We start from the raw sequence: 12,530 nt of genomic DNA, 5'->3' as shown, positions 1-12,530 counted from the left end.
ATTTCACTGTAAGGTGTTGTATTTTCTTTAAAACTTCATTGTTGGTTAAGGGCTTGTAAGTAAGCACTTCCCTGTAAGGTACATTTCATTTGATTTGAATGACACTAGAAAACATCAATTCAACTGCAATAACATATGAATGACACTAAACAAACAATCGTTCAGGGCAAATCTGTTATCTGTCCCCACTACAGGTGTGGCAAGCCAGCAACATACCACCCTGCATCCCACTGCTGGCTTGCTTCTGAAGCTAAGCAGGGTTGGTCCTGGTCAGTTCCTGGATGGGAGACCAGATGGTGCTGGAAGTGGTGTTGGAGGGCCAGTAGGAGGCATTCTTTCTTCTGGTCCAAAAAAATATCCCAAATCCCCCCGCAGGAGACTGATTGGGGGTGCTGCCCTGTGTAGGGTGCTGTCTTTTGGATGGGACGTTAAACGGGTGTCCTGACTCTCTGAGGTCATTAAAGATCCCATGGCACTTATCGTGGGAGTGTTAACCCTGGTGTCCTGGTTAAATTCCCAAGCTGTCCCTCATACCATCACGGTCACTTAATCATCCCCAGCTTACAATTGGCTCATTCATCCCCCCCTCTCCCCTGTAACTATTCCCCAGGTCGTTTCTGTAAATGAGAACGTGTTCTCAGTCAATTTACCTGGTAATGAAAAGGTAGCCTAGTGGTTAGAGCATTAGGCCAGTAACTGAAAGGTTGCTAGATAAAAACCCTGAGCTGACCAGGTAAAATCTGTCGTGAACTGTTCCTAGGCTGTCATCGTAGTTAAATAAAATATAGGAAGTAATTTCCCCGCTATGTATTGGCACTGAGCTCTCAGGCCTTATCTTTCTCCACTAGAGGGAGTAATTTCCCACCAGTTCCTATGGATTGGCACTGAGCTCTCCGGCATAAACAGAAGGCGTTCATCTAGTTTACTGACTAGACATGAGGTCAGAGTTAACGTTACAGATTAAAATAGTCTGATATTATAATTTAGGCTTGAATCAGAAATGCATATAAACAAACTGTATGGCAATTCTCTGAATAGCTGTGTGTTCATCTTATTCGATGAACACACAGCTATTCAGAGAATTGCCATACAGTCCTATGCCACAATTTTGACATGGCAAGTGAGATTTATTTGGTTTAACTCAGTGCTGACCTTCCTTCTAAAATAACAGTAGGATAATAGCCTTTCTGTTCGCTTCGAGACTATTGGAGACGTCTAAAGACCGTGTCAACTGAACGGCCTGCTTCGTGCATTCCAGGGTAATTCCATTCGGGTCATTAGGCTACAGAATATTTGTTAAGGCATCACACCATTCTCAAGCTATACGATACATTCTGAACGAAAACACCACAAAGGATCTGCTTTGAATATTGTATGACCAGTAAAATTCGACTGTTTGGAGGACACCCATCCCGGCCATACTGCGGCCACTATCTATCTCCAGCAGGCTCGAGGCTCTGCCCCGGAACGTGTATTCATCCCGCTGTGGTTATCATCCGGGATTGCGCTGCAATAAAACTTTCGTCCATCTGCTTTGACATCTCGGCGACTCCCGCGTTCTCTGCTAAAGCAAAGAACGAGGACATTAATTCAATCGCTATTAGGTCTACCTACAGAACGATTATTTATCAGGCTCGCGTGGGTTCTTGTTTTGGTGTTCCATACCGAAACGTATCTAAATGATGACAATTGCCTAGGATTAGCTAGATGACAATTCGTTTTCCAATGTACCCAAAGAGGGAAGCCTGATGCTATGAGGGTGTTTTGACACATCAAAGTGACGCGTGTGATGTTAGTTGTTTATCAGCAACAGGATTCAAGGATATTCGTAATGCAGTTTGTTACGTTTGAAGGCGGTTACATTGAAACAATGTATCATAATGGCATCACGTCTCGTGCCTGGGAAGCGAATTGATGATGGATTGTTGTTACATTGTAGCTACCCGATTGTAAATAGTTGACTTCTTTTTTTGCGTGTTATTGGTGAGCTATTTTTCCATTACGTGGAGATGGTGATTATATTTTTCCAGCGTGCCCTTCATCGTCATCATTCGGCTCCTGTGTTCCATTTTTGAATTTCTTCGAAGCTGACACGTATGCTACAGTAAGGACTTTATCACAGAATACACAAACATGGGAACTCAGATTACTGGCACTGGAAGAAAAAGAATCCCCAACAGGGAGAGACTGACCGCAGAGGACGATGCCCTCAATCAAATCGCTCGAGAGGTAAGTTTTGGGATATGATTTTCCTTCTTATTTTGGGAGGCAATGCTCGTCATACTGCGCCAAACCTATTCCACGGAGTGCCTTCAATTTAAGCCTATTTTATACATATTATGCCAACATAAAGACACGAGCATGTCTATCATACTTCTAAAGTATAGCCTAGACCAGACGTTCCCAACCTGGGGTAGTAGGACCCCTGGGGGCCTATCCACAGGGGGTATTTAAGAAGACTCTTGAGACTATAACCTTACTGGTAAAATGCACACGAGGGGGTACTTCAGGGGTACTCCGGACAGAGCTAAATTTAGTTGGTGCTATAGTAACCGAAAAAGGTTGGGAACCACTAGCCTAGGCTACACTAGGACTATTCAAAAACCATGCATCAGTTGCTGCAGCCCCACACCCTCCTCAACTGACGAACACAGCGTGGTAATTATTATTCACTGGGGGTAATGGATGTGTATCGTGCTGCCTCTCCGATGCTGTATGCAAGGCATTCCCTGGACTAACAGACAAAGACGCATTATTTGTAAAAGGAACCACGGACATTGTTTGCTTGGCCTACATAAACTGGCATGTGGCTGGACAGTGGATCAAAGTGACACAATGAATGGGGGAATTGTTGAGGGGTAAATTGCTTGATAAAGACAACTGGGGATGACCTTCGTGGCAAGGACACGTTTACACGTTGAAATGGGTACCAACTGTAATGTTAGACTTCCTAGCTATTGATCCATGTCCTATTCATCTGTCATCTATCATCTATCACCTGTCATTTATCACCTATCACCTGTCATCTGTCACCTATCACATATCATCTATCACCTGTCATTTATCACCTATCACCTGTCATTTATCACCTATCACCTGTCATCTGTCACCTATCATCTATCACCTGTCATTTATCACCTATCACCTGTCATCTGTCACCTATCATCTATCACCTGTCATTTATCACCTATCACCTGTTACGGTGAGTGAATGAGGACCCAAAAGCGAACTAACTTAAACAGAGCTTCTTTAATAAACAAACATAGGTAGGCTCAGATAGACCGGCAGATTCCGACAGGACAGGACAAGGTTACAGCAAACATGACGATAGTCTGGCTCAGGCATGAAACACAACAAACAAGAATCCGACAAGGACAGGAACAAAAACAGAGAGAGATATAGGGACCTAATCAGAGGGAAAAAGGGAACAGGTGGGAAACGGGGTGAATGGGTAGTTAGGAGGAGACAAGGAACAGCTGGGGGAAAGCGGGGGAGAAAAGGTAACCTAACAAAGACCAGCAGAGGGAGACAGGGTGAAGGGAAAGGACAGAAACACACAACATGACAATACATGACAGTACCCCCCCACTCACCGAGCGCCTCCTGGCGCACTCGAGGAGGAAACCTGGCGGCAACGGAGGAAATCCTCGATCAGCGCACGGTCCAGCACGTCCCGAGAGGGAACCCAACTCCTCTCCTCAGGACCGTACCCCTCCCAATCAACGAGGTACTGGTGACCACGGCCCCGAGGACGCATGTCCAAAATCCTGCGGACCCTGTAGATGGGTGCGCCCTCGACAAGGATGGGGGGGGGGGGGGGGAAGACGAGCGGGGGCGCGAAGAACGGGCTTAATACAGGAGACATGGAAGACCGGGTGGACGCGACGAAGGTATCGCGGAAGAAGAAGTCGAACTGCGACAGGATTAATGACCCGAGAAATACGGAACGGACCAATGAACCGCGGGGTCAACTTGCGAGAAGCCGTCTTAAGGGGAAGGTTCTGAGTGGAGAGCCAAACTCTCTGACCGCGACAATATCTAGGACTCTTAGTTCTACGCTTATTAGCAGCCCTCACAGTCTGCGTCCTATAACGGCAAAGTGCAGACCTGACCCTCTTCCAGGTGCGCTCGCAACGTTGGACAAAAGCCTGAGCGGAGGGGACGCTGGACTCGGCGAACTGAGATGAGAACAGCGGAGGCTGGTACCCGAGGCTACTCTGAAAAGGAGATAGCCCGGTCGCAGACGAAGGAAGCGAGTTGTGGGCGTATTCTGCCCAGGGGAGCTGTTCTGACCAAGACGCAGGGTTGCGAAAAGAAAGACTGCGTAAGATGCGACCAATAGTCTGATTGGCCCGTTCTGCTTGACCGTTAGACTGGGGGTGAAAGCCGGAAGAGAGACTGACGGAAGCCCCAATCAAACGGCAAAACTCCCTCCAAAATTGAGACGTGAATTGCGGACCTCTGTCCGAAACGACGTCTGACGGAAGGCCATGAATTCTGAAAACATTCTCGATGATGATTTGTGCCGTCTCTTTAGCAGAAGGAAGCTTAGCAAGGGGAATGAAATGAGCCGCCTTAGAGAACCTATCGACAACCGTAAGAATAACAGTCTTCCCCGCTGACGAAGGCAGTCCGGTGACAAAATCTAAGGCGATGTGAGACCACGGTCGAGAGGGAATGGGAAGCGGCCTGAGACGGCCGGCAGGAGGGGAGTTACCGGACTTAGTCTGTGCGCAGACCGAACAAGCAGCCACGAAACGACGCGTGTCATGCTCCCGGGTGGGCCACCAAAAACGCTGGCGAATGGAAGCAAGCGTACCCCGAACGCCAGGGTGGCCGGCTAACTTGGCAGAGTGAGCCCACTGAAGAACGGCCAGACGAGTAGGAACGGGAACGAAAAGAAGGTTCCTAGGACAAGCGCGCGGCGACGGAGTGTGAGTGAGCGCTTGCTTTACCTGCCTCTCAATTCCCCAGACAGTCAACCCGACAACACGCCCCTCAGGGAGAATCCCCTCGGGGTCAGTGGAGGCTACTGAAGAACTGAAGAGACGAGATAAAGCATCAGGCTTGGTGTTCTTAGAGCCCGGACGATAAGAAATCACGAACTCGAAACGAGCGAAAAACAGCGCCCAACGCGCCTGACGCGCATTAAGTCGTTTGGCAGAACGGATGTACTCAAGGTTCCTATGGTCAGTCCAAACGACAAAAGGAACGGTCGCCCCCTCCAACCACTGTCGCCATTCGCCTAGGGCTAACCGGATGGCGAGCAGTTCGCGGTTTCCCACATCATAGTTACGTTCCGACGGGGACAGGCGATGAGAAAAATACGCGCATGGGTGGACCTTGTCGTCGGAGAGGGAGCGCTGAGAAAGGATGGCTCCCACGCCCACCTCTGACGCGTCAACCTCGACAACGAACTGTCTAGAGACGTCAGGTGTAACAAGGATAGGAGCGGATGTAAAACGATTCTTGAGGAGATCAAAAGCTCCCTGGGCGGAAACGGACCACTTAAAGCACGTCTTGACAGAAGTAAGGGCTGTGAGAGGAGCTGCCACCTGACCGAAATTACGGATGAAACGACGATAGAAGTTCGCGAAGCCGAGAAAGCGCTGCAGCTCGACGCGTGACTTAGGAGCGGGCCAATCAATGACAGCTTGGACCTTAGCGGGATCCATCTTAATGCCTTCAGCGGAAATAACAGAACCGAGAAATGTGACGGAGGAGGCATGAAAAGTGCACTTCTCAGCCTTCACAAAAAGACAATTCTCTAAAAGGCGCTGGAGGACACGTCGAACGTGCTGAAGATGAATCTGGAGTGACGGTGAAAAAATCAGGATATCGTCAAGGTAAACGAAAACAAAGATGTTCAGCATGTCTCTCAGGACATCATTGACTAATGCCTGAAAGACAGCTGGAGCGTTAGCGAGGCCGAAAGGAAGAACCCGGTATTCAAAGTGCCCTAACGGAGTGTTAAACGCCGTCTTCCACTCGTCCCCCTCCCTGATGCGCACGAGATGGTAAGCGTTACGAAGGTCCAACTTAGTGAAAAACCTGGCTCCCTGCAGGATCTCGAAGGCTGAAGACATAAGAGGAAGCGGATAACGATTCTTAACTGTTATGTCATTCAGCCCTCGATAATCTATGCAGGGGCGCAGAGACCCGTCCTTCTTCTTGACAAAAAAAAACCCCGCTCCGGCGGGAGAGGAGGAGGGGACTATGGTACCGGCGTCAAGAGCTACAGACAAATAATCCTCGAGAGCCTTACGTTCGGGAGCCGACAGAGAGTATAGTCTACCCCGGGGGGGAGTGGTTCCCGGAAGGAGATCAATACTACAATCATACGACCGGTGTGGAGGAAGAGAGGTGGCCCTGGACCGACTGAACACCGTGCGCAGATCGTGATATTCCTCCGGCACACCTGTCAAATCACCAGGCTCCTCCTGTGAAGAAGAGACAGAGGAAACAGGAGGGATAGCAGACATTAAACATTTCACATGACAAGAGACGTTCCAGGAGAGGATAGAATTACTAGACCAATTAATGGAAGGATTATGACAAACTAGCCAGGGATGGCCCAAAACAACAGGTGTAAAAGGTGAACGAAAAATCAAAAAAGAAATGGTTTCGCTATGATTACCAGAAACAGTGAGGGTTAAAGGTAGCGTCTCACGCTGAATCCTGGGGAGAGGACTACCATCCAGGGCGAACAAGGCCGTGGACTCCCTTAACTGTCTGAGAGGAATGTCATGTTCCCGAGCCCAGGTCTCGTCCATAAAACAGCCCTCCGCCCCAGAGTCTATTAAGGCACTGCAGGAAGCTGACGAACCGGTCCAGCGTAGATGGACCGACAAGGTAGTGCAGGATCTTGAAGGAGAGACAGGAGTAGTAGCGCTCACCAGTAGCCCTCCGCTTACTGATGAGCTCTGGCTTTTACTGGACATGAAGTGACAAAATGACCAGCAGAACCGCAATAGAGACAGAGGCGGTTGGTGATTCTCCGTTCCCTCTCCTTAGTCGAGATGCGGATACCTCCCAGCTGCATAGGCTCAGCTCCCGAGCCGGCAGAGGAAGATGGTAGTGATGCGGAGAGGGGGGCAACGGAGAACGCAAGCTCCTTTCCACGAGCTCGGTGACGAAGATCAACCCGTCGCTCAATGCGAATAGCGAGTTCAATCAAGGAATCCACGCTGGAAGGAACCTCCCGGGAGAGAATCTCATCCTTTACCTCTGCGCGGAGACCCTCCAGAAGACGAGCGAGCAAAGCCGGCTCGTTCCAGCCACTGGAGGCAGCAAGAGTGCGAAACTCAATAGAGTAGTCTGTTATGGATCGATTGCCTTGACATAGGGAAGACAGGGCCCTGGAAGCCTCCTCCCCAAAAACAGATCGATCAAAAACCCGTATCATCTCCTCCTTAAAGTCCTGATACTGGTTAGTACACTCAGCCCTTGCCTCCCAGATTGCCGTGCCCCACTCACGAGCCCGTCCAGTAAGGAGAGATATGACGTAGGCGACACGAGCAGTGCTCCTGGCGTAAGTGTTGGGCTGGAGAGAAAACACAATATCACACTGGGTGAGGAACGAGCGGCATTCAGTGGGCTCCCCAGAGTAACACGGCGGGTTATTGATTCTGGGCTCCGGAGATTCGAAAGCCCTGGAAGTGGCCGGTGGATCGAGGCGGAGATGGTGAACCTGTTCTGTGAGGTTGGAGACTTGGGTGGCCAGGGTCTCAACGGCATGTCGAGCAGCAGACAATTCCTGCTCGTGTCTGCCTAGCATCGCTCCCTGGATCTCGACGGCTGAGTGGAGAGGATCCGAAGTCGCTGGGTCCATTCTTGGTCGGATTCTTCTGTTACGGTGAGTGAATGAGGACCCAAAAGCGAACTAACTTAAACAGAGCTTCTTTAATAAACAAACATAGGTAGGCTCAGATAGACCGGCAGATTCCGACAGGACAGGACAAGGTTACAGCAAACATGACGATAGTCTGGCTCAGGCATGAAACACAACAAACAAGAATCCGACAAGGACAGGAACAAAAACAGAGAGAGATATAGGGACCTAATCAGAGGGAAAAAGGGAACAGGTGGGAAACGGGGTGAATGGGTAGTTAGGAGGAGACAAGGAACAGCTGGGGGAAAGCGGGGGAGAAAAGGTAACCTAACAAAGACCAGCAGAGGGAGACAGGGTGAAGGGAAAGGACAGAAACACACAACATGACAATACATGACATCACCTGTCATCTGTCACCTATCATATGTCATATATCACCTATCATATATCATCTATCACATATCATCTATCACATATCATCTATCATCTATCATATATCATCTATCATCTATCACCTATCATATATCATCTATCACATATCATCTATCATATATCATCTATCACATATCATCTATCATATATCATCTATCATCTATCACCTGTCATCTGTCACCTATCATATGTCATATATCACCTATCATCTATCACCTGTCATTTATCATCTATCACCTGTCATTTATCACCTATCACCTGTCATCTGTCACCTATCATATGTCATATATCACCTATCATATATCATTCTATCATATATCATCTATCATCTATCACCTATCATCTATCCATCAATTATCCATCATCTATCACCTATTGATCTATCATCTATCACCTATTCATCTATCATCTATCCATGACGCTTATTAAAGAAGCAGGAAAGAGCGAGTGAGAGAGAGAAAAAGATAGATGTAGGTCATACTGCAATGAGAGGTGCATCTCAATATGAGAGGGAGTCTGAACTGGCTTCCTTCCCTGGTCTCCTCCTCTCTTTACAACAATTTGAGGTCACACGATAGGTGAAAACAAATCAGTGCAGACAGAAGATAAAGTAAACCACATCATATCCAGCAGATGCTTTTAAACACTTTTCATGTGGCAATCTCAGCAGGAATTGAACCCACAACCCTAGCATTGTAAGCGTCACGCCACACTTACTGAGCCACAGAGGACCACATGTGATGTGAGATTATGTTTTTTTGGGTGTAGGAAACACAATCAGAAGTTGATGGGGATACAATCATAGGGAGATTGACAGACAGTTTGTCATCATACTATATTGAAGTCTGGCACCAGGTAGCCTAGTAGTTAGAACTTTGGGCCAAAAGGTTACTGGATCAAATCCCTGAGCTGACAAGGTAAAAATCTGTTGTCCCCCCCCTGAATAAGGTAGTTAACCCACTGTTCCCTGTTAGGCTGTCATTGTAAATAAGAATTTGTTCTTGCCTAGTTAAAATAAAAAAGTCCAGGACTCTAGTGAGACTCTGGCTAGTATTTGTAAGGACAGGCTTCTGACCAACTTTAGACTGAAGTCTGTTGACCAGTGACCACAACATCTTGAAAATATTGACTTGCTGCGCCCGGTGCCCATTGCCCGGTGCCCATTGCCCGGTGCCCATTGCCCATTGCCCGGTGCCCGGTGCCCATTGCCCGGTGCCCATTGCCCGGTGCCCATTGCCCGGTGCCCATTGCCCATTGCCCGGTGCCCATTGCCCGGTGCCCATTGCCCGGTGCCCATTGCCCATTGTCCGGTGCCCATTGCCCGGTGCCCATTGCCCGGTGCCCATTGCCCGGTGCCCATTGCAAATGGCCTCCAAACTGTCACTAGAGCCCAGCTCTTCCATCTTCATCTGGTTGATTTTATCAACATGTAATCCCGGTCCTTGACGATGTTAAAACAACTCACCAGTGTAATGCTGTGCTGTAGGTTTTCTGACCAGCCATGACTGTAAACTGAAGGAAAAGCCTCACTATGTGGACCATAATATTCCCCCTGAAAGGTTCTAAATGTCCTCACTAGATATCAAAGGGCTTGTTATGCTCTCCTGCTCCCCTGCCATTCTTCTAAATAAAGAAGTATACAGGGTAATATGTCAATGTGCAGTAAGAATCATGTGTTGGTACAAAAACACAGAAAGGTTCTATTAGTCAGAACCACTAGTCAGATCCTTGAACACATAAACGTCCCTAATTGTCATGGGTGTGGTGGGAGCTAAGCAACCAGGAAGGCAGTATTTTGTTTAGTGCTGACATCAGAGGAGGGCTTAGTCACCATATGAGTGACAACATGATGTGAAGGCACATCAGAAGACACTCCCACCCACATGCTAATGAGAATACGGTCTGAAATGGGATGTTGTCATCCTGGAATATAATAACACACTGTGTGCCTCATAACAGTGTTGACAAAGCTATACAGCTGTTCTTAAGCAGAATATGGGGTTGTTTTGAACACACACACACACAGACACACAGACACACAGACACACACACACACACACACACACACACACACACACACACACACACACACACACACACACACACAGAGGAATTTTCAAATGCAACTACTACTTCCTCCAGTCTTCCTCCAGTCCTGTCTCTCTCCCATCTCTACACACTATAATCTATGGCACTGATAAGACTCCATAATACTCCAGTCCTGTCTCTCTCCCATCTCTACACACTATAATCTATGGCACTGATAAGACTCCATAATACTCCAGTCCTGTCTCTCTCCCATCTCTACACACTATAATCTATGGCACTGATAAGACTCCATAATACTCCAGTCCTGTCTCTCTCCCATCTCTACACACTATAATCTATGGCACTGATAAGACTCCATAATACTCCAGTCCTGTCTCTCTCCCATCTCTACACACTATAATCTATGGCACTGATAAGACTCCATAATACTCCAGTCCTGTCTCTCTCCCATCTCTACACACTATAATCTATGGCACTGATAAGAATCCATAATACTCCATCCAGTCTGTTGGAAATGGTTCTCAATGAGACATCAAGTGTCTCTCAAACCAAACCAAGTGCAGTGAGGCCTGAAGCCCCCAGTCATGTGATAACAAACCGTTGAGAGCTGCAGATGACAGACAGACATCATTAATCCAGGGCCCAGAGCACGATGTTGTCATCAACTCATTCTGCTGTCATGCCAGTGATATTCAGCAGGTACCTGCTAGTCATATCATTAGTGCCAGGGTGTTGTTTGACAGTGATATAAACAGGTACCTGCTAGTCATATCATTAGTGCCAGAGTGTTGTTTGACAGTGATATAAACAGGTACCTGCTAGTCATATCATTAGTGCCAGGGTGTTGTTTGACAGTGATATAAACAAGGTACCTGCTAGTCATATCATTAGTGCCAGGGTGCTGTTTGACAGTGATATAAACAGGTACCTGCTAGTCATATCATTAGTGCCAGAGTGTTGTTTGACTGTGATATAAACAGGTACCTGCTAGTCATATCATTAGTGCCAGGGTGTTGTTTGACAAATAACAGACAGGCCAGATTCAGAATCCTTAGTCAATGGTGTTAGGGGGTGTGTCCCTGTGGAATTAGGAGGAATTAACAGATAGACAGCTCCAGTATTAAAAGGAGGGGGGGGGGGGGGGGCAGTACAGGGGTCCATGGTGGGCTTGGGTCGGGGGTATGTGAGGGGGAAGAGATGGGCTTTTGGCTGACTTTCATGTTCTAGCTGGTGAAGTCTGACCTACTGGGCAAGCTGACAGCTGTTCCCTTGGGTGCACATTTATGTGTGTATTGGTGTATGTACATGTTCATGTGTGTGTGTCCACTTTTGTGTGTGCGGGTGTGTTTGTGTATATGTGTGCATGTGATCTGTGCACGTGTGTGTTTGTGTGTAAAAGCACTCAGCAGCCACTCTGCACCAGGGGATTGGACTGTGTCTATGCCAGTGACCTGCATCTCTTAAGCCTCTCAGCATCATCCACATCCTGCTTTAATCGCAGGTTGACATTTATTGTCACGAGTCTTGTCCTGAAGGCAGAACTGAGCGATTTCCCCTTAGATAGACCAGCTGGAAAGTCAAAATTGGCTATATTGTAAAAATGACTGAAAACAAAAATGTGCTTTTTGATCTTAATTTAAGGTTAGGGTTAGGCATTAGGGTTAGCAGTCTGGTTAAGGTTAGGGATAGGCATTAGGTTTAGCAGTCTGGTTAAGGTTAGGGTTAGGCATTAGGGTTAGCAGTCTGTTTAAGGTTAGGGTTAAGGTTAGGGTTAGGCATTAGGGTTAGCAGTCTGGTTAAGGTTAGGGATAAGGTTAGGGTTAGGCATTAGGGTTAGCAGTCTGGTTAAGGTTAGGGATAAGGTTAGGGTTAGGCATTAGGGTTAGCAGTCTGGTTAAGGTTAGGGTTAAGGTTAGGGTTAGGTATTAGGGTTAGCAGTCTGGTTAAGGTTAGGGATAAGGTTAGGGTTAGGCATTAGGGTTAGCAGTCTGGTTAAGGTTAGAGATAAGGTTAGGGTTAGGCATTAGGGTTAGCAGTCTGGTTAAGGTTAGGGATAAGGTTAGGTTTAAAATCCTCCTCCTATGACTTTGTGGCTGTGCCAGCTAGCACTCTGCAGAGCTGCCTCCAGAACAAGATTCATGAAGAAAAACGTGAACCTGCACTTTAATCACTGCTGGAGTAGTGTCATGGCAACAGTAACCAGCTTTTACTGTATTCT

At 47.6% G+C, this 12,530-nt stretch overlaps 1 protein-coding gene across 35 annotated transcripts in view; it reads left to right on the top strand.

Annotated features, from left to right (window-relative positions):
- Positions 1-1,072: 1,072 nt before the first annotated feature.
- The window catches only part of LOC110517899 (leucine-rich repeat flightless-interacting protein 2), a 53,506-nt gene continuing 42,048 nt past the window's right edge, over positions 1,073-12,530 (top strand). For 16 of the 35 annotated variants that reach the window (XM_090207586.1, XM_090207580.1, XM_090207574.1 and 13 more), the window contains exon 1: positions 1,460-2,229. In XM_090207586.1, the coding sequence (XP_090063712.1) occupies positions 2,134-2,229 (96 nt within the window). In that variant the 5' untranslated portion in view covers positions 1,460-2,133. Of the gene's footprint in view, positions 2,230-12,530 lie in introns of all 35 variants that reach the window. The other 19 variants (XM_090207587.1, XM_090207582.1, XM_090207566.1 and 16 more) reach the window with 12 other exon arrangements.

Source organism: Oncorhynchus mykiss, chromosome 18 (genome assembly GCF_057628025.1).
Source record: "Oncorhynchus mykiss isolate SJ-2025 chromosome 18, ASM5762802v1, whole genome shotgun sequence".
Taxonomy (NCBI): domain Eukaryota; kingdom Metazoa; phylum Chordata; class Actinopteri; order Salmoniformes; family Salmonidae; genus Oncorhynchus; species Oncorhynchus mykiss.
This window is presented reverse-complemented; position numbering and strand designations above follow the sequence as displayed.